The 21,982-nt window shown below is 43.3% G+C and overlaps 1 protein-coding gene across 1 annotated transcript in view; it reads left to right on the top strand.

Moving 5' to 3' along the window:
* Nucleotides 1-21,982, top strand: part of RAB35 (RAB35, member RAS oncogene family) — a 159,064-nt gene that overhangs the window by 82,730 nt on the left and 54,352 nt on the right. Inside the window, exon 3 of the mRNA XM_078667657.1 lies at nt 2,463-2,586. Coding sequence (XP_078523783.1) covers nt 2,463-2,586 — 124 coding nt within the window. The remainder of the gene's footprint in view (nt 1-2,462; nt 2,587-21,982) is intronic.

Here is a 21,982-nt window from a genome sequence, read left to right as displayed (position 1 = left end):
TCCTGCGAGGCCTGAGTTGCTCATTTTTTCTGGAATTTTTAAACAGAATAATCTGGACAGTGGTGTAGAAGGTCGTGAGTGGATGCATAGATGGGAACCCCTTCCATTTGATATCACTATTGACGAGGTCCTTTTGGCTCAGCATGTTAGTGTTGGGTGGCAGGCCCCTGGACCGAACGGGGTGCCGATAGATGATTTTAAATCTTGTGCTGAATTATGGGGGCCTATTCTTATAAGAGTATTTAATGTAGCTGCTGTCAACATGATCCCATCTTCCCGGGGTACTTCTATTATTGTACCAATTGACAAAAAGGGCGATAATTCAGACCGTAAAAACTATTGTCCTACTTCGCTCCTGGACACCTCAGTGAAAGTAATGAACAGGATCCTACTGAGGAGATTGAAAGAATGGGCACAAGAATATTCTATTTCATCACTGGCCCAGTTTGGCTTCAGAAAGGGCATAGGAATTAACAAGCAGTGTGTCCATCTGGACCTGTTGATAGCGAAATATACCAAAGCTAAATCTATCCAGCAAACTTTATTTTGGCTCACAGGGTGAATGCACGTCCACTTTCAAAGTAGGGCAGTCATTCGTCAAGGCTGTATTTTGGCCCCTTTACTGTTTTCTCTTTTTATCAATTGAGTGGATAAGTCTTTGCAGTCATTGCGCTGAATATGGTGTCTTGCTGTCTAGGACGCCGGTTGGTCTACAGAAATTGATGAGTGGCTTTTGAGAGTTTGTCTTCTAGAAATGTGGTGATCAATAAATCTAAATCGTTTACAATGATCTGCGGTCAAAAATAAGAAAATGTAGAACCTTTTTAATTGATAGTACCTTAATTGTTACTGTAAATTTACTTTGTTACTTCTGGGTAATTCACGGGTAATGGCTGTTGGGCACAACCGATATTAACTGCCAAAGACAAAATGAGCAGTGTTCTAATGGGATTTTTATGTTCTCATCTAAGCTAGGTAGCCGACCCATTAGAGAAATGGTGAATGTATATAAGGCTAGAGTGGTGGCTTCTGCTACCTATGGGGCTGGCCTTTGGGGCTGTGCTCCTAGTACAGCACTCCAAGTCGAGGACAATATCGTTTTTTTAAACTATTATTATGCCTTCCTGTTTCCGCCTCAACTGTGATCGCTCACAAGGAGGTTGGTCTACAGTACTTGGAGAACATACTTTTGTCAAGACCTTTGTTCTTACGGTTTTCTCGATAGGCAAAAGAGGAAACCAGTTTTACCAAAAGCTATTATCCTTGACTCCTTATATCAGCATAATGTATCATGTATCCCTTGGCTAGCATATAATAATTCTTCCTTTAGTTTGTTGTTTAAATTGCCCGTATGGTCAGGCCCCAACCAAGTACTATCACTTACTAAGAAAACTATTAAAGGAACCTTTATTCAGCATAGACTGGAACAACGAATGGGCACATAAATGACAAAATCAATGGTTGATCCAGAATACGGTTGCAAAAGCGATTCATTCTGTTTTACCAATATGCAGCACGGGATCGGTTTTGACAAGACTCCGGTTTGGTACATTGTATCACTTGGTGGCTGTTCCTAACATGAAGTCCGTCCCCTCAGAGATGACCTTTTGACCATGTGCTGGTCGGACTAAATAGAGCACATTGCACTTTTTGCTGTTTTGTAACTTCTACCTAAGCTATAGGCGTTTTTTTCTTAACCCCTTCGACGCTCATGACGAGCTGGGCTCGTCATGAGGTAGCCTCCTCGCACGCTCATGACGAGCCCAGCTCGTCATGTAAAGTGCGCTTTTGAAAAAGTCAGCGCAGCAGCAGAATTCCACCCGCTCGCATGCGGTTAAGCCTATTCTTGTTGCTCATAACATTAGATTTTATAATGCTGCTTTGAAGTTTTTGCTTGCATTAAATGATCCTTCTGTGTGTTTTAATTTTGCTCTTTTTTATCGTGAAGGCCATTAATTTTGCTCTTTTTTTATCGTGAAGGCCATTAATTTGAGGAAAAGTGTTCTGTATTAGCTGATTCCTTGATCTTGGTATTCTGTAATTAATTGCGAGTATTAATTGATCCCTTTGTGTGTTATTTATGCTCTTTTTATTCTGAAAGCAGTTACTTGAGGAAAAGTGATATTTATTAGTAGATCCCCTGATTTTTATTAGATATGTTAAAACATTGTTTTAATTACGTCTATTATTTAGGCACGTTTTATACAGTTTTTAAAAATGTTTTATGTACTTTTATGGCTATTTTTGTACTAGCCGAATAACGTTTATGAATTGAATTGATTGACAAGTGCCAATAATGGAGATTTTGTGAAATCTTTTTTTTGTAATCCTTCGCATACAGGACTGTATATTATACAATCTTTTCCTGGCGTTTCTGATTAAGGGAAACGAGAAAAGCTTATATAAGTGTTGGTGTTTGACATCAAGTCCCAGTCTCACATGGATTCTTTCTTTTTATCCAGGCAGCTATATCACTACAATAGGGGTGGATTTCAAAATCCGAACGGTTGAAATTAATGGGGAGAAGGTGAAACTGCAGATCTGGGACACAGCAGGACAAGAGCGTTTTCGGACCATAACATCCACGTAAGTGTTGTACCCCTGGTGACAATGTTTTAGATGTCTGAATTAGATCCTAATGTACCTTATTTATTTTATTTATTTAAAGGTTTTATAGAGCGCGAACATGACCCGTGAGGGTATCAGAGCGCTTTACAGATACAATAGAGTAATACAGGTTCACGGTAGGTCATAGCACAACAAAAAACAGGTAAAAATGATAAAAATTAGTACATAGGAGAGCTTACAGAAAATCAGGGGGATGAAGGTGGGACAGGGTAGCAAACAGGTACTGTACCTGGGGGATAGGATAGGCTATACAGCAGGACAAATATAATACAATGAACAAGAAAGGTAATGTACAAGGATGCAGGATAAGGCAATAGTCTCTCAGGTGGCTGAGGGAACGAGATTAGCCAAGGAATTTATCCATGAGAAAGGCCTTGGCCTCTTTTTTTAAGCGAGCAAAGGAAGGGATTTTTCTAATGTTGGGAGGGAAGGAGTTCCATATTCTTGGTGCAGTTCCGGTGAAAGCCCGATTGTAGGTTTTTATTTTCCTAAAGCGTGCAGGCCGGAGTAGGAGGGCCTTGGTCGATCTTGAGTTTCTGTTTCCTCCAGATAACACAAGCTTCTGTGCAAGATACGCAGGGGAGTTAGAGTGAAGGGCCTTGTGCGTGATGCATGCCAGCTTGAGGTGAATCCTCGCCTCGAAGGGGAGCCAGTTTAACGCTTTCAAGTGAGGAGTGATGTGATCGAATTGTTTTGAGCCTGTAAGTAGTCTGGCGGCTGCGTTGAGGCAGGCTTTTAAGGGTGCCAGCAATATCTTAGGTAAGCCAGAGAGGGTGGAGCAACCGTATTCCAGTCGAGAGATGACTAATGATTGGACAGCGAGTTTTAGGTCCGGAGCGTCTAGAAAGGGTTTCAATTTCCATAGGTAGCTCAGGTGGAATCTGGCCGATTTCGCCATTGTGGTGATGTGATCTCGCATATTTAGGTTATAATTCAAGGTAATTTCCAGAGATTTGGCTGAATTCACAATGGTCGGGGAGCAGTTTAAGGCTGTGATGGCTTTAATCCATCTCTGGATGTCGGGGTTGTTCTTGGGTGGGGAGATTAGAAGGAACTCAGTTTTCTTGGCATTTAGTTTTAGTTGATTGGAGGAGAGCCATCTGACGGTCAGCTTCAGGGCTTCATTCAGGGTGAGGATCTCTGCAAGAGATGAGATTTTTATGTAGATCTGAGTGTCATCGCCACCCTCAGAGACCCCTCAGCAAACACATTCACACTCCCATTGCAGTCTGTTCTTTAGGTGCAGACAGAACTGAAGAGTCGACATGGCACACATCCCTGTGTGCTATGCCTACAAACCACTGCCTCTGGCATAGGTAAGTTACACCTCTAGTAGGCCTCACACCATAAGGCAGGGTGCACTATACCACAGGTCAGGGCATAGCTGCATGAGCAATATTCCCCTACAGTGTCTAAGTCCATTCTTAGACATTGTATGTGCAGTGAAGCTATATTGAGTACATAGGCTGGGAGGTTGTCATTACGAACTCCACAGCTACATGATGGCTTTACTGAATGCTAGGAAGTTTGATATCAAACTTCTCACCATAATACACACACACTGAGGTCAGTGCTGGATTTATTGTAAAATTCTCTCAGAGGGCATCTTAGAGAGGCCACCTAATAAACGACCAACTCTTTGGTGTGCAGCTGACTGGTCAGCACCAGCTTGCCACACACATACTTGTTGGTGGGAGCTCTTGTGGGTCAGAAACAAAGCCTGTTTGGGGTGGAGGTGCTTCTCACCAACCCTCAATCAGGAACAGCATTCAGGGGAGTGAGCCTCAAAGGCTTCCTGCCTTTAGTTATGCGAGCAAGGGCCTCTCCAGCTAGTGGATATGCCCGCCCCCCCTGACCAAGCCCCACTTTTGTCAGCAGAGGTCATCGGGAAAATTAGTAAGCATGGGAGGTGTGTCCCCTCTCAGCCATGACCACCCCTTAGGTGTCCAGAGCTGAAGTGACCCTCTCCTTAGAAAATCATCCATGTTGGATGGAAGGCTTTTAGCCAATAGTGTTAGGGATGCCCCCTCCACAAAGGGAGGGGACATACGAGGGGTGTAGTCCCCTAAGTATAAGTAGCCCATGGGCTACTACCTGCCAGTACCTGTAATGCCCCTCATTTGAGTATTTAGGGGCGCTCCTGAACCTTGATCCTAAGATTCCTAGTGACCTAAAGAAGAAGGACCGAAGAGCCGTGAAGCAGTGAAGACTCCAGATGACAACTGACTTGGCCCCAGCTCTACCAGCCTGTCTGCAGCCCTTGAAGAAACCTGCTTGAGAAAGCGACTGGTCCTGCAGGTTCAGCGACCTCCACAACCCAGGGAGGACTGCCTGCCTTCACTAAAGACCAAGAACTTCCAAGGACAGCGGCACTGTCCACAAAAAAACCAACACCAAGGACTAAAACAAAAAAAAGGACTCCCTTGCCTTTTGGAATGTGAGTCCTGCCCACTCTGCACCCGACGCCCACGGACCGAGTCTGAGTGGCCCACCGGTCTAGTGAGGTCTCACCAGTGAGACTGACATTGAAACCATTGGTGGCTGCCCTCTCCTGGACTCAACAAAGACGCCTGTAGCCTCATCCCAAAGGGTTCCCCTGACTGCAACCGGCTCTAGTAAAGATCTTGCAACATCTAAAGGCACCCCTGCATCCTTGGCCCTTGCCTTTGGGGAGTCCAGCCGACAGTGCCCAGGCTTCTGCCGACATCCCAATTTACCTGTCCAGCCATTGATCACACTCGCCCAGCTTCCTGGTCCGAGCATGCAGCCTCTTTGTGAAACCGAGCTCCCCCATTCGCATACATTAGGTGACCACCTCTGTCTTTGCACCCTGCCACCCCGGTGTCAATCGTGGTGCATGCTTGGTGCTGCCTTGTGGCTCCCCGTGATGGCTTAAACGCCTGGGAACTGTGCCCTGAAACCGCAGGTACTTACCTGCAAACAGTGATACTCCAATTTTGCCCAGTCTCCATAGACTAACATTAGGGTCAGGGCACCACCTTTGACCTCTGCACCTGGCCACCACTGTGCCGCCGGTGGTGCTGATTTGGTGCCCACTTTAACCTTGCCCTGTATTGGTCCAAACCCCTGGAGACTGGGATTGTAAGTCATGTACTTACCTGTTAATGTGCATAACTGCTTTCCGTCCACAGGATTACATTGCATTTTTCTTCACTAATTGTCTATTTTCTGCGGTGCTAAGTATGGCTACTTTTGATTGACACCACAAAGTGTTTATATTACTACTGTAAAGTTATCATATTGCTGTCTGCAACACATTCCTATTGCACCTTAAAGTATTGCTATTTTTAAACTGGTACTGACCTGCAACTGAGTTCTTCTTGGTTCTGAAATAAAAGTAACAAAGTAATATTTTTAAACAAACATTGGATTTGGAGTTAGTCATTGAGTGTGTGCCTCATTTCTTGACTGTGTTTGTACAACAAATGCTTAACACAACCCTCTGATAAGCCTAACTACTCAACCACACTACCACAAAAGACAGAAAGGTATTCTCTACTTTAGCCTCTGTAAAGCCTCTGGGGTTCCACTGGACTCTGTGCACACTATACATTATATTGATATAGTATATACAGAGCCAGCTTCCTACATCATGTGACTCAAAACTATTGCCAGATCAATGACTTTGGAAAAAGAAGGGTCTCTGCAACTGAATAGTCAGGCCGTTCCTGTGCTAAGGCCTTTAATGCTGCTATAAATTCTTCCACGCTTTCATCAAAAGATTATTTCTTCCTAAAAAAAATGTAATCTTTCTAACAGCATACTATGTTCTTCATCAAATTTGTTTCTAAGCCTTGAAATAGCTTCAGAGTAAACATGCCAAACCCCAGGTTGGCTCCCAGGGGCAATAGCTTGAGGCAAAAGGGTCGAACATTTGCTGACCCTCGTTGCCTAAATGACTGAACAAAATTGCAGCTTTGTGTTTTGGGCCAAATTCGTCAGCATCAACAACAATCAAATCGTTTTCAAAAGATCTCAACCAAGTATTCTATTTGATAGCTCATTTGCCAAGATTCTGCGCAAAATTGATAGCAACGTCAGACTGGGGAAAGAGTCGTTAAAAGAGTGCACAATTATGCATACAGCCAGAACTAATACCCACAATAAGTGTCGGCATTAATACATTTTTTATAATAAATTAATCTTTTTTTTTTAGCAGATTAATATGCTGAAAATCCTGAACACCAAATCCACCAAAGCAGATCAAGATAGTGTTCTTGAGTGCTTCCCAATACAAAATGGCCATATCCAAAATGGCAGCCAAGCGTCTAGTGTGCAATGATGTAAGCCCTGCATGACACTGTTATTGAAGACGCCAAAATTTCTACGCAAGAACATTGGCTCGAGGGATATCACACTCTAGGCTGTGGTGCTGTGAGCCTTTTATATTTTTTAGCTAAGGCCAATGCTAAAACGTGAACTGTAGTGTGGGGGGATCCAGAGTTCGCCATCACTCACCCAAGAACACCCTTGAGGAGCAGGGCACGATTGGGAAACACCGGCGTCCTCCAGGAGCTGGACCATCTGAGAAATCAGCACCATAAAATGAGGCCGATGTGGGTTCCAGTAAACTTGTCGCCAAATATTCAGATGTAAGAACCCTGGGCCTTCAGGTGAGTAAGCACAGTCAAACAATAACAACAACATACACTTAATACACAGCATGAGATAGCGCAAGCTCAGTATCTACTTATATCTACTGTGAGCTCACAGGATGAGAATTACATACATATAAGTATAGATGCGTAAAAGGTTTAAACATACATGAGTGGTACAAGAGGCCGAAAGCAGATGTTGCCGAAGAATAAGGCTGTGCAGTTTTGATTTAATCTGTTGTCTCTTTCTTCCCCCAGTCTATACTTCATGTTTCTTTATATCACTTTTGCAGGTTCTCTTTGAGGGTTTCTCCATTTGTGATTCTTTATCTATTTTTACTTCCTCCATTTTCTGTCTTTTTAGGTCTTGCCTAGGCAGCGCGCATGCGCTGCCCTAGAAGTTGACCTTTATAAATTGGTCAGCTCTTTTCAAGCACTCATAAAACAGATGGCCCACGCGCCCCTGCTGGTTCCCGCAAGGTGGATGCCAGCACAAGCACAAGTGCCTGAAAAGAGCTTTTTGCATTTGCCTGCTCGCGGTTGCTTTAACTTTGATTGAAAACAGGCCTGTATGTCTTGTTTTTCTTGTTTTCGTTTCACATCGCGCAGCCACAAGTGCAGGGGCCATCTGTTTTTTCTTGTCCGCGGCCGCGCTTGTCTATGAAGCATCTGAAGAAGCGTGAAACGAGCCAGGCCCTGGCAGTGCATCCCCGAGGCCGACCTCGGCTCACACAAGTGAGGCTTCTGGTCACAAACATTAGGGAGCAACTCGTGAGCAACAGCGCCTAGAGTTACTTCAACGCATTTAATTTCTGTTTCCACGCTGATTTTGGTGTACAAAATAAGGAATGCAGGCTTACGTCAGGCTGTTTCATGGGCTATTCATGCCTCTGGATGCTGGGCCTGCAGCCTAAGGGGAGTCCACTTTACTGACACTTCACAATGTGCTATTTTCTCTTATTGGACGGTGACACAGTCTAGGGTTCACCATTTCCATGGCCTCTTGGCGCCGTTGGTGTGGGGTACGCAGACGGTCTTGGTTTAGGCTATGGCTACAAATCATACTCTCCCGGTGTCATGTGACCCACTTGCGTGTCTCTTTCGGTCAGTCTAGTCTCTGTGTCTGTCAGCGCAGTTCTTGTCAGGCTGTGTTGTGCGTTCCCAGTGTGTGACACTTATCTTGCGGCCTCAGTGTCAGTGTAGTGTGTGAGTTTGTGACGCCTGTCTTCTCTGTCAGTGCCGTCTGTGCCATTGTTGATGTGTTCCCGGTGTGTGACACGTGTCTTGCTGTCTCAGCATCATTGTAGTGTGTGAGTTTGTGAGACCTGACTTCTCTGTCAGTGCAGCCTCTGTCTTGTTGTTGGCGTGTTCTCTGTGTGTGACACGTCTTGTGGTCTCAGCGTCAGTGTAATGTGTGAGAACCGTCTTCTCTGTCACTCTAGTCCAGGTGGTAGTGCGTTTCCAGCTCTATGCTTGCCTCGATACCCGGAAGTACTGTGCTCTGAGAGGAACTTGAACTTGAGGGAGCACGCAGAAGGCAGTAAAAGCATGGTTCTTAGGGGTGCTGTCGGGCCAAGTTGCACTGATAGAAATGGGTTCTTTGAACTCACTCTAGGGGAGCGACATGGAAGACGAGCCCCTAACGGGTTGCAGGAACAAAGACGGTTCGTGAGAACCATAACAAACAGCAATTGACAAGCACAGCGGACAAAAACGGAGCACCTACAGGATCAACTGTCTCTGTTCGTGGAACATAAATGGCCAAGCATCCAAAATGCTTGACTTGGACTTCATAGCTTATATACGGTCCTTTGATTTAATCGCGCTACAAGAAACCTGGCTTGCTGAGCCTCCGCACCTCCAGGGATACCTACGCTTTTTCTCCGGCGCAAAGAGTCTAGCCAAGTATGGACACTTAAGAGGAGGCTTGGTAACATATGTAGCTATAACTAGCTTTGCGATGGCCAAAGAAATCGGGCCCTCAGCAACAGCTGCACTTGCAGTCAACTTGACTCTGACAACAGGACAAGGCAAAACAATTAACACCTGTACCCTGGTCAATGCTTATATTCACCCCAAAAGAAAGAAAAAAGCAGCGGAGGAGCTACATGCATACATAGAAGAGTGTATCATGGAGGAAAAAACAGCGAATCTAGTAGTCACTGGGGACTTTAACCTCAATCTCATGGGCTCAACACAAGAGGAGGGTATCCTGGCACAAAATATATTCTGGGCCCTACCACAACAATGCAAGCCACAAAGAGCTGACCAATCAAAATTGGGAAAGAAGGTACTTGAGGCATTAGAAAACTTTAACATCAGGGCACTAAATGGCAGGTTTACAGGGGATAACCCGCCAGCCTCAACCTTTCACTCAAGAATAGCGAATAGCACGCTAGATTATACCTTCGTGTCACTTCCACTCTTCCAATTCATAATATCTTATCAGATTGGGAACCAAACAGACAGTGATCACTGTCCCCAGGAAATCATTATGGATCTTGCCAAACCAAATTACGAGCGTTCGACGGCTCCTAAAGAGTCCATCTACACCGTAAACTTCAAAAAGATCAAGTATTCGGTCGCAATGGGCGAACTTTTGATTGGACTGGCAAAAAAGCACTATATGGAGCGCAAAGGCATTAATGAAGTAGCGAAATGGGTGCAGTTCACTACTATCCTGGGGCAATATGCATCCAAGCCAAAAATGCGCACAAGGACGAATAACCTGGGCACCCTTCCCCAAGCATATAGAGGGAAAGTAAAAGAAATGAAATACTCAATCTCTAAGCTAATGAGAGCAGCACAGCAGGACCAGAACAACAAAGGGACACTGCATCAACTCTCTAAACTAAAAGCTTCACTAAAAAAAGAAAAATGGGAAGCAAACAGAACTAAAGAGGAACAACTATGGGCAAGACTCCATGAGGACATAAAAAAGAATGACAGTGCAAATTATTGGAAAAAAATAAATGCATTAACGCACCCTGCAAAAATGGAGGTTACATCTAACATTGCAGAAGCAACTTGGGCAGCGTTTCTTGAAAACCACTTTAACCGAGATCTGTCGCCCAATCAGATTCTGAGCAAAACTCTCATCTCACGAGCCCATGATGTCGGCAATAAGCTACAAATGTGCCAAACTAAACAGGACATGGCAGGGGATGCAGATAATATATCTCTGGAACCTATAATAAAGTGGCAAATAAAGAAAGGAAGAAGGGAAGGTGCGCCGGGTCCAAATGGGATTCCGCCCGTCCTTTTTAAACAAGACACAGATTATTGGGCAGCGGCATTGGAACCCCTCTTTCGGGAGATCAGGTATACCAACAACCTACCAGACACTTGGAGGGGCTCCGTTATTGCCCCCATATATAAAGCAGGGGATAGAGGTCTCCCTCAAAATTATCGGTTAGTTGTCCTAATCGATAATGATGCGAAGTATTTTGCAGGTCTAATACTGGAAGAACTAAAGGCATGGGCCACAAGGAAGTCTCTCATACCTGTTAATCAAACAGGTTTCGTTAAAGCTGTGGGGACAACAACAAACATACTGTCTATGAGCATGCTTATAGATAAGGCAGAGATGAAAAAAATGCCCCTGCACCTCTGCTTCATAGACTATAAGGCTGCTTTTGACAACATCAACCGCAATTTATTATGGACAAAACTCAAGGATTGGGGCATCCTAAAAGGGTTGCTGGAGCCGTTAATCAACCTACATACAGACACTTGGATCCAGATTAAGGTGGGGGACGGCTCAATGCTGTCAAGGCGGATACAAACTAACAACGGCCTTAAGCAGGGTTGCGTGTTAGCACCCACACTGTTCAATCTGTTCCTGGCGGATCTTGTGCCCCTATTAAATAACTGTAACTCACACTCGCCAAAATTAGGAGGCCTAAATCTACCATGCCTCCTATATGCAGACGACCTGGTGTTAATAAGCCATACCAGAGTAGGGCTTCAAAACCTCTTAAACACAACCCAGAGATACTCCGAGCTAAACGATCTAACAGCGAACCTCGAGAAGACGCAAACAGTGACAATCAGCAGGATCAAACATAAGAAAAGCTTCTCGTGGTTCTGGAATAATATCCGCATCAAAGACACCTCGTCGTATAAATATCTAGGTGTGAAGATTGACAGGGGTGGCCAATTCAGTGAACGGCCAATTCAGTGAACAAAGGGCCAGTATAAGAGGTAAGGGCCTTGCTATGGCAATTGCCTTAAAAACATTAAACAACAACCTCTCGGGCCCTTCTCTGACCCCTCTACTACATGTCATACGTGCAAAATTACTACCAACACTAACTTATGGGAGTGAGGCCCACCGAGGCAGAGACGCCGTAACACTTGATACTACAATGTTATGTTATGTTATGTTATTTTATTTTATATAGCGCGCGGATGCCGCAGCCAAGTGGCGTCCCGGCGCTTTGGAGGATTGAATAACACAACACATCAGAGAAGATCAGAGAAAAACAGGGTCTAAACTGTGGAAAAGAGGAAGGTTTTTAAGGCCCTCCTGAAAGGGAGCAAGTCAGGGATGGAGCGGAGAGGAGCCGGCAGAGAGTTCCAAAGGGCTGCCGCCTGCACAGAAAACGAACGTCCACCCATTCTAGCTTTTTTTAAACGTGGCACAGTGGCAAGATTTAATCCAGCAGAGCGAAGGGCTCTGGCAGGGACATAGTGAAGAATCGTCTGTGAGAGGATAGGAGGGGAGGCTAATTTAAGAATTTTAAAAGCTAAGCATAAAGCTTTAAACTTAATACGTTGCCCTACCGGTAGCCAGTGGAGATCTTGAATAGTTCGACGAGCAGAGACAAACTTTGGGAGGCCGACCAGCATCCTGGCCGCCGCGTTTTGGACCCTCTGAAGGCGGGAAAGCTCGGCCTGATTTAGGCCCAAAAAGAGAGAGCTGGCATAGTCCAGTCTGGTAAGAAACAGAGCTTGGACTATAATCTGTCTAGTCTCCGCATCGAAGAACTTAAAAATAGGCCGAAGACACTGCAGAGTACCTAAGCATGTACCAGCCACACGTTTAGTGTGGGAGGTAAACAAAAGCTTATCGTCAAACCACACCCCGAGGTTTCTGACTTCAGTCACGGGGGTGGGGACAGGGCCTAATTCAGAGGGCCACCATTGATCTCCCCATAATCCGCTTTCCCTACCAAAAATAATGACCTCAGTCTTGGAGGCATTAAGTTGGAGTCGATTGTTCGCCATCCAGCCAGCCACGGCTTTTAGAGCTGACTGAAAGGTGGGGGCATCCATGTTGGAATCGCCGATGAGTGCCACCGCCAGCTGCGTGTCATCGGCGTATGACACCATGGAGAGACCAAAGCGCTGGACTAGTGATGGCATACAATAGTGATGGCATACAGAATCATCTTCGGCCTCCCAAAACGATCCTCCCCAGCACAGATCAGATTGGAGTTTGGTGTTCGGTCACAGGTTTTGGCACGACAAGGGGCATATATCTGCTCATGGAACAAAGTAAGAAAAACGACTGAAGGAACATTAAATGAATACTTATGGAAAGAACTAGAGCAGACCCAAAACTCACCAGCAGCAAAATATTTGGCAAAGAGCATAGTGAGCAACGGGCTGGCAGATCTCTGGGCGTCCCCGGCAGATCATAAATCAATTAATAAACTGGTGAAGAAATCGATCAAGCTTCAGTCATGGGTCCAGGATAAAGCCACTCTATCAAAAAGATCACACGCATGGATGGTATTAAATACATACCTGACACAAGCCTCCCAGCCTTATCTTGGTCTAGGTTATACAAAAAAAAACAAATTGTCCTTTTTAAGATATAGACTGGGTCTGCTTCCATGCATACTACACCTCCCTCATTGGCTGAGATCCAAATCAGGAACACTATGCAGGCTATGTGGCATTGGGGCTGAAGACATGATGCACCTGCTATGCACGTGTGAAGAACTGCAAGAAGAAAGAAAGCTCCTGCTGAAACGCCATTTGATTTTACAGGGGGTACGCACACGAAGGAGTGCAGTGCTAACCTGCTTTTCAGCACAGGACCCTCAGCTGAGCTGCAGCTTTGTGAAATTTTTAAAAGTAGTGGGAAAAAAACTACTAACAATTGATCAATGAATAATTCACAAACAGGACACATGATTTAATTTATGAATCACCTGTAAATTTTAATGGAAACTGTGGAAAACATGAATAGACTAACAGGCTACAGAGTGGATGAGAAGTATAAAAGGCCTAATGTGGGCGGCCAGCAAAGAACATCATTTTGTATGCTGAACTGTTTATGTTTATCGCAATATTGTGTTGAATTGATCTTAAGCGCATGGTCTTATGAGTATTTTAATTTTTCTATTGTGTACTGTATCGCATTGGTTTTAATTAACTGTGCAATAAACTTTCAACCAACAAGCTCTGTGCTTGTGACACTAATGCGCCCTTCCTGCACACAACCACTAATAGATAGTTCTACGCACAGAGACCGTTTCCGAGAAAGACTTGTGGGAACCAAGGGACCCCCTCATTTCTACGAGGGCTTGGCTGGTGTGAGGGGTGCTGGGAGAAGCCCTCCTGTAGGTGCCTTGATGGTCTCCGGGCAGCCTGCCACAGATTGTCGGTGCTTTTGGCCTGAACCTGAGCCAATGGGGAGTCGGCTCTAGTGATGGACACCTTTCCCAAGCACCCCCAGAGGTTTGGGAGAACATTCAGGATGCAGGGCGCACAGCTCTGTATCTGTCACTCAAACATTGTTCCTCGCCATCCAGACTATCTCTCCGAGGGATGTGAATAGATGAATGAAGCAAGTATTTATAAGCGCCTAAACGGCTTCTTGGGACTTTTAAAGTAAGAAGGGAGAAAACCAGCTGCAGATAAGTATAACTCATAGAAAGCAAGGACTATTATTTCCATATTTTGGACTGATTATTAAAAAAGACTTTCGTTTTTCCGAGACAACAAATTATCCCAGATGGCGATGCCAGCGCAGTGAGGCCTGCACAGAGAAGGCTCTCTCTTTGTTTGGGAAATAGGGGACCCCTATATATGAATGCACTAGCTATACATAGAGAAAATTTACTGGTTTGAAAAGGTCTATAGCTAGTAAATTATTAAATAAACCTAACTTAATAAATACAGTTATGAATTCATTTATAAGTTAGAATTTATAGCCCACTATAAAAAAGACTTTTCACCAACTACGTGAATCGGTTTCTCAGTTTTATTGTTTAAAGACAATATTTAATATATGATAGTTTTTTTATACTTATATATAAGATCTAAATATTTTGGGTACAAACTGATATATTTTTTTCTTTTTTCAAATAGTATATTTTTTTTATAAAAACATTATATTCAAAATAGTTCATAAAAGACATAAACACAAACACAATTGAGCATAAGACAAGAAAATTATGGAGGCAAGGCGGTAGATGACACACTAAGCGCGTTTCGGCTTGGCAGCCTTCATCGGGTGACCCGTCTTTTGCACTATAATTTAAAAACATGGGAGAAATATAATGTGACAGGATGCAAAGCAGGTTAGCATTCGAAGAGTGGTTAGATCGTAAGAGTGGTGAAAAGGAGATCCTTCTGTTGCAGCATTGCATACTGTGATGAAGCATTTTATTCCCTGTACATTGTCAGTGGTTTAATTAGATTGTTCCACCTGTTTTCAGCATGTTCATTTCTGAAGGAAAAAAAAGCAATCCCTTTGGACTCTTTGATTAAAACATACCAAGATTGCTCTCAAACATTCTTCAACTTCCCATTCGTTAGAAACCAAAAACGTAATATAAATTCTGTACATTTTTATTTTTAGGATCCTTGTGAATTCAATAAATGTACAAAAATGTGTTTAAAAACATATGTATATCCAAATCACACATTAAAAATGTACTTCATTACACAGACAGTGAGAATATATCAAAACTTTTGTTTAAACAAATTTAAATGACCAAATGAATTAAGTAAACACTCCAAGAATAAAACTGAATATTTTAGTGACCCTAGAATAATACTTGATCACACTCTTCCTTTTGTCCTTCGCTATTCAGCCCAGGTGTTACTTGGGTGCGTTTCTTAACCAAAGCAAGCGACACGTGTCGGTGGAATAGTTAGATTCACCACCTTCTTTAGGCTTTAAGAATTTCATGCAATGTCTCCCACCACATATATCTAAAAAAAATCAATATACAATCACAAGTTTTACAACCATTATAAAATCTCATATTCTTTCATGTTACATTTCCTTTTTAATTTGAACATTTTATTTACAATAAACTTAAAAACGTTTAATTAAACATAATACTGAGCATTTATATTACAGTATGGGTTCCCTTATTGGTGCCAACCATATAAACACACACTAGTTTCTAAGCACAACCATGCAACCCACTTTTATGCTTCTTATAAGCACAACCATGCAACCCACTTGTATTCTTCTTATAATCCAAACTACACATTTCTCATCAATTCGACTCAAAATTGTATCTATCTAGGGTATTACCCACCAGATAAAGAGTGTGCACAAGAGGATCTTTCTCTCCCCAGAGACTGTTTCCTTTTCAGTGCGATCACAACAATGAATACAAGGCAATCAATAATACTGGACCACAGTTCCTAAAACAATCACTAAGCCTATATGCGCGGGGACACTCTGTTCTTGAGTAACCAGGCGCTTTACAAATGGCTTTAAATAAATTAAATAAATATGCCCCCTCCAGACCACTACGCTCCTCCACAGCACACCTACTTCCGGTCCCACGCACCAAGAAAGCCTCCTGTGGAGACCGACGTTTCCTAGTCGCCACGGCAAGACTCTGGAACACCCTTCCACTCCCCATTAAAACTAGCCTAACACTTATTATATTCAGGAAACAATTAAAGACCAGGCTTTTCAGTCAGTAGTCTCCACTCAACGATTATCCTCTGAATTACTCCTGAAGCGCTGAGACACCCCAGGGTATTTGTGCGCTATATAAGATGCCTTAAAAAAAAATGAATGTGGCACTAGGGGCGTTAATAAATTCCCTAGAAGATATAAGGTACAATATGCTTTGGTATTAAAAAGGGTTTGCATTTACCGCCAAACATTGCTAGTTTTCCTGAATACAACCCCCTGAGATAGCTTCAAAAGTAGAGACCTGTTAAGCTCTCGACTTTCATACTGATAATGCAAATATTAGTGTCCAGGCACAATCTGTAGATGCTATCAACTTAACTTGCTCCTTACAGTTAGGCTGGTACTACATATGCGAGCAGAAAGCAGTGCTTTCTTTTTAATGCTCCCAGCTGTTGTTGTCTGTTTTTTTTTGTTTTTTTTTAAACAGATCTACCCTTTTTTGCTTGAATAATACCAACTTGATGTTCTATGTTGCTTAATACAGTAGTTTGTTTCTAAGCTCTGAAAATCATATGTGGAATATGTTATAATGCTGAATGGAATCAATAATGTGCTCTTAAATGATGGCAGTAATCTAACAGACTGCAGCAGAACTGTACTGCTTAAAGCTCAACTGTCACCCACTCTAAAGATGGAGGAGCGTGTGTGTTAATTAGGGGTGGTTAGAATTCACAAAGTTTCACTTTGCTGAATACCACAGAGTTACCTAAAACACAAGCGCGAGTGGTGGAATTTCGGTACATCACGCTGATATTTAGCGCAGTGAGCTTGCCCCGCGCAAAATGCACCAAGTGGCACTCTAGAGGGGCGCTGCTTATTCGAGTGGATTATCGACTCGAGCTGCAGCATTCCCAATGTGAGCGTTGACAACCTGCCCGACCACCCGCGCTGAGAAATCATTTCAGGACTCATTCTAGTGCTCGATTTTACTCGCTTGTCAACTTAACGTAGACAAGAGCGTGTTAAAAAAAACTCTGCCACGCTGCTGTTGGAGTTTTTCCAGAACTCTGTGCTCCAGTCAGAGCACAGAGTGGGAAAAACTCTGTGAACTCAGTCAGTTTAGCGGAGTTTAGCATCCATCCCTCCTGTTATTTTGAAATAATAAGCAGCTTCTACACAACACAATGTCCATAGTTATGTAGAGCAGATGTGTGAGTCCTTACAAGCAAGTTACACATACCTGAGATCTTGACCAGCCCATGTGTGCCTTCCAGACGATGGGGAGAGACAGCCTAAGAAGGACCAAGGCAGAAGACTGAAGTAATCAAGATCCTAGTGAGAACAAGCCAAAGATGAGACGGAGGCCTGAAACTTTGATATACAGAAAGGCATAAAAGGGGACAAAGCACATTAACAAAAAGACTCTACAGATATGACAGTTTAAGGGCACAATTTGGAGGTGTGAAAAAGTCCGAAATCTGAATCCTACAGGACAATGAGAATGAGCTCTGAGAGTGGAATGTTAGTGCACAAAGGTTTTGCCAAAAATCATGATGTGGGAAGAACTGAGAGGTAGGTCAGGACGCCTAATATGATAGCCAAGTATAAATACTAAGAGGTTAGCATACTTCTCACACTATACCGATTTATATTAATTGTGATACGAGATTTGTTGTTTGTGATTATATTTGCAAGCTGAACATTTTGTTGTTTGTGATTATATTTGCAAGCTGAAAATTTATGTTGGAAGCAGAAAAATAATGACTTGAAATGTCCGATAGTGTTGCATACCTTTGAGAGCCTCCCTGGTTTGCCAACTCTCAAATTCAGTTTTCATGGTGTTGATCACGTAAAAAATTATGTACGAGGTGGCAATAGAGAACTTTTACTAAGATGACGGGAAGCAACCTGGATAATGAAACTTCGAGCGGTGTAGCTGGGTATTAATATTTAGAATGAAAGGCAATGGGCCCGATTCACAGAACTAACTTAAGACAAAATCCTAAACTTACTACCATTTTGATATTCACAGAAGGCACTTACTCATTTTGGTATTCACAGAAGGCACTTACTCATTTCGGTATTCACAGAAGTTAGGACTCATAACTTTAGGACTCCTAAATGCATTCTGTGAATACCGTAAGTCTTAAAATTAGGATTTTTCTCAATTTAGTAGTAGTAAAGTTAGGACTCCTAACTTTAGGACTCCTAAATGCCTTCTGTGAATACCGAAAGTCTTAAAATTAGGATTATTCTCAATTTAGTAGTAGTAAAGTTAGGACTCCTAACTTTAGGACTCCTAAACTGCGAAAAATCCTAATTTTAAGACTTTTGGTAATCACAGAAGGCATTTAGGTGTCCTAAAGTTAGGAGTCCTAACTTTACTACTACTAAATTGAGAAAAATCCTAATTTTAAGACTTCCGGTATTCACAGAAGGCATTTAGGAGTCCTAAAGTTAGGAGTCCTAACTTTACTACTACTAAATTGAGAACAATCCCAATTTTAAGACTTACGGTATTCACAGAATGCATTTAGGAGTCCTAAAGTTAGGAGTCCTAACTTCTGTAAATACCGAAATGAGTAAGTGTCTTCTGTGAATACCAAAATGAGTAAGTGCCTTCTGTGAATACGAAAATGGTAGTAAGTTTAGGATTTTGTCTTAAGTTAGTTATGTGAATCGGGCCCAATATTTCCTTGCGAATTAATTGTCCGTAGAGATGAAGATTGTTTGACTCTGAGCTGTGTCTTCCGTTACTGTAATGAGTTATCTTTGGTAATGTAAATAAGATGCTTGATCTTACTGCTCTTGTTAACTGATTATGTCTAGGCACTGCATACTTATAAAAACCAGATTATGTACGGTCCATATGGTTCATGTGGACCTTCTGGCAATTATGTACAACATTACGTTTGAATACAGTTTAGTATAGCTATACACATGATTTTATTCGGAGTACACTTCATGGTGTATAGATATGTTTTGTTGCAAGTTGCCACTCCATCCCCCTTTTTTTACTCTTTCCTTTTTCTTAATCTCCCCTTTTCTTTTATTTCTTATTCTCTTTTACTTTAGTAATACTCTCTTTCTGGTATATGATTATATCATACAATCTGACTGACTGCCGACTGTTCGCTATATTACTTGTACAGTATTGTATATGCTCGAGATAAGACTACAATATATAATTAATTGAAAGATTTACTATGCTACGATGGCCGCCGCATTACCGCTAAAACCGTAGTACTGCGATGTAGCCGTTGAGATATGTTAATTATGCCAGTTACAATCACTGAGGATGATTTTGCCTGAGGATCAGTTTAGGTCTTTACCGATGGATTTCGTACTAGTCCTTGGTAATATACACACAGTGTCAAGATGGTGCGCACTTGGACGTCTATGTGTGACACGCGATAGACCTTGTGATACAAGTAGAGCTTCCAAGATGGTGCTGGAGGTCCATGCCATAGACACACGAGGAATACTCTCCTTATTGTTCTACTTTGACTCTAGTAAGTGATGATTGTTTTTCTACTGTGGACTACGTGGTAACTTTTTCGACGTCTGTTTAAAATAGTTACAATAGAGTTTTTGTAACTTGGGCTACTTATATCAGATAAGTTGTTAATATTGAATTGTTTTGGGCACGGTCCCCTAATCATATTGCACTCTCTGTAATTATCATCTGCTGTGCCCCTAATACTCTAATTTATAACTGTTATTGGATACGTTAAAGATGACATAGTGTCTACTGTGGCAACAATAACTTGATTTGTTGCACGCTCTAGATAGTATATAGAAGCTTTACTATTTCTCTTAGAATATTATCCATATGACACGTTGGCGTTCTTCTCATATGTTTAATATTGTCCTACAATAGTTATGATGCATATTTAGTCACTCAGTACGTGGCTGAGATTGTACCAATAGGAGTAGACCTCTCAGAATGGCGCTTTCATAACTTGTATGCCAGTAAGTTTATATTATTTTCTTAACTTGACTAAAGAGCACTCTCTATTTTCTCATATTATAGAAAATATACTGATACTTCGCTATTGTATCATCCACACTGAGCCGGTTACGTGGATAATAATGGAATACACTCTTTATTCTGTCTGGAACACTATAACAGGTTACATTTTTACCTGCCATCCTATAATCCTTCTACAATATTTCTCTCATCTTAACTCTTTATCTCTATCTTTTTTTCGTTTTTCATATGGTCTGGCTCTTGCCATATTTTATTGCCATATTTTTTTAAAATCTTGTGTGATATTGTGACATGGTGTATTTTAATCTTACCTGCCACTCCCCCCGCCTTTCCCGGCGCAGCGGACTTTAGCGCTGACGTGGGTAACTCTTCTAAATTGCCGCCATTGCCGAGGAACGCTGAGGCCACGCCCACCATCCTCAGGCCACGCCCCCCGCTTCCAGTATTAAAGGCGTGCTGATTGCGAGCGCGCACAGAGGATTGTAATCTCCTGAGGCGGAAGCCGGGAGACCTGTTTGTTGCTTTTTTAAAAATCTTGTGTGATATTGTGACATTGTGTATTTTAATCTTACCTGCCACTCCCCCCGCCTTTCCCCGCTCAGCGGACTTTAGCGCTGACGTGGGTAACTCTTCGAAATTGCCGCCATTGCCGAGGAACGCTGAGGCCACGCCCACCATCCTCAGGCCACGCCCCCCGCTTCCAGTATTAAAGGCGCGCTGATTGCGAGCGCGCACAGAGGATTGTAATCTCCTGAGGCGGAAGCCGGGAAACCTGTTTGTTGCTTTTTAAAAAATCTTGTGTGATATTGTGACATTGTGTATTTTAATCTTACCTGCCACTCCCCCCGCCTTTCCCCGCTCAGCGGACTTTAGCGCTGACGTGGGTAACTCTTCTAAATTGCCGCCATTGCCGAGGAACGCTGAGGCCACGCCCGCCATCCTCAGGCCACACCCCCTCACACTTTAATAATGTGCATTCACCGGATGCGCAGCGGACGGGCGCAGCGGACGCGCCGTTTGCGAGCCGAAGGCGCGCCTAAGGCAAGCCCGTCTGCGCCCGTCCGCGACCGGCAGGGACCAGGGGCCATGGACCCTGCCCTTTCCTTAACCTATACCCCAGCTCAACTCCTGTCCTTCAACAACGGTCAGCACATTGACCCTCTTCTGCTTCAGCGCATTATCGCTCTGGACATCCTATCCCCATTAGTTCCACTACCCTTACCCACGCCATCTTCCCCCTTGTCCCTTTCTTGTCCCATTTTGGTTCCTCCTCCCCTCTCCTCTTCTAGCATGGCTACTGCCTACCTGCTCAACACTAGATCTGCGAGTAGACATCAGCTGGAGATCTTCAATTTATTGGACACTGACACCCCTGATTTTCTCTTCCTTACGGAAACTTGGTTCTCTGTTGATTCCCTTCCTGATCTTCTCTCCGCCCTCCCCGACTCTTACTATGCCCTTCGGGCGGATCGTCCCGCTGGGAAACCCGGGGGGGGGGGGGGGGGTGGCGATGATCATCCGTTCCAGTCTTCAGTTTCAGTCTCTCTCCTATCCTCCCATCTGTGGAGTAGATTTCCTAGTTGCCCGCTCAGTTAATCTCAGGGCCCCCCTTACTATAGCCCTTTTCTATCGCCCTCCGCAGTACATGTCTTCCTTTGTTCCTGCTCTTCAGGAACTTCTGGCTACGCTCTTTGTCAATAATTCCTCTGTGCTTCTTCTGGGGGATTTTAATTATTGGCCGGGCGACCCCAGAGAAGACTCGTCTTCTAAGGATTTCTCTGCTACCCTTCAGTCTCTTAATTTCTCCTCACACATTCACTCCCCCACCCATATTCACGGTCATGTCTTGGACCAAATTTGGTCAGCTAATTGTCCCATTCCTCCCCCTATCGTCCTTCCCTGCACCTG

This window comes from Lissotriton helveticus, chromosome 11 (genome assembly GCF_964261635.1).
Source record: "Lissotriton helveticus chromosome 11, aLisHel1.1, whole genome shotgun sequence".
Lineage (NCBI taxonomy): Eukaryota > Metazoa > Chordata > Amphibia > Caudata > Salamandridae > Lissotriton > Lissotriton helveticus.
Note: the sequence above shows the minus strand (reverse complement) of the source record. Positions and strands in the feature narration are given on the sequence as shown.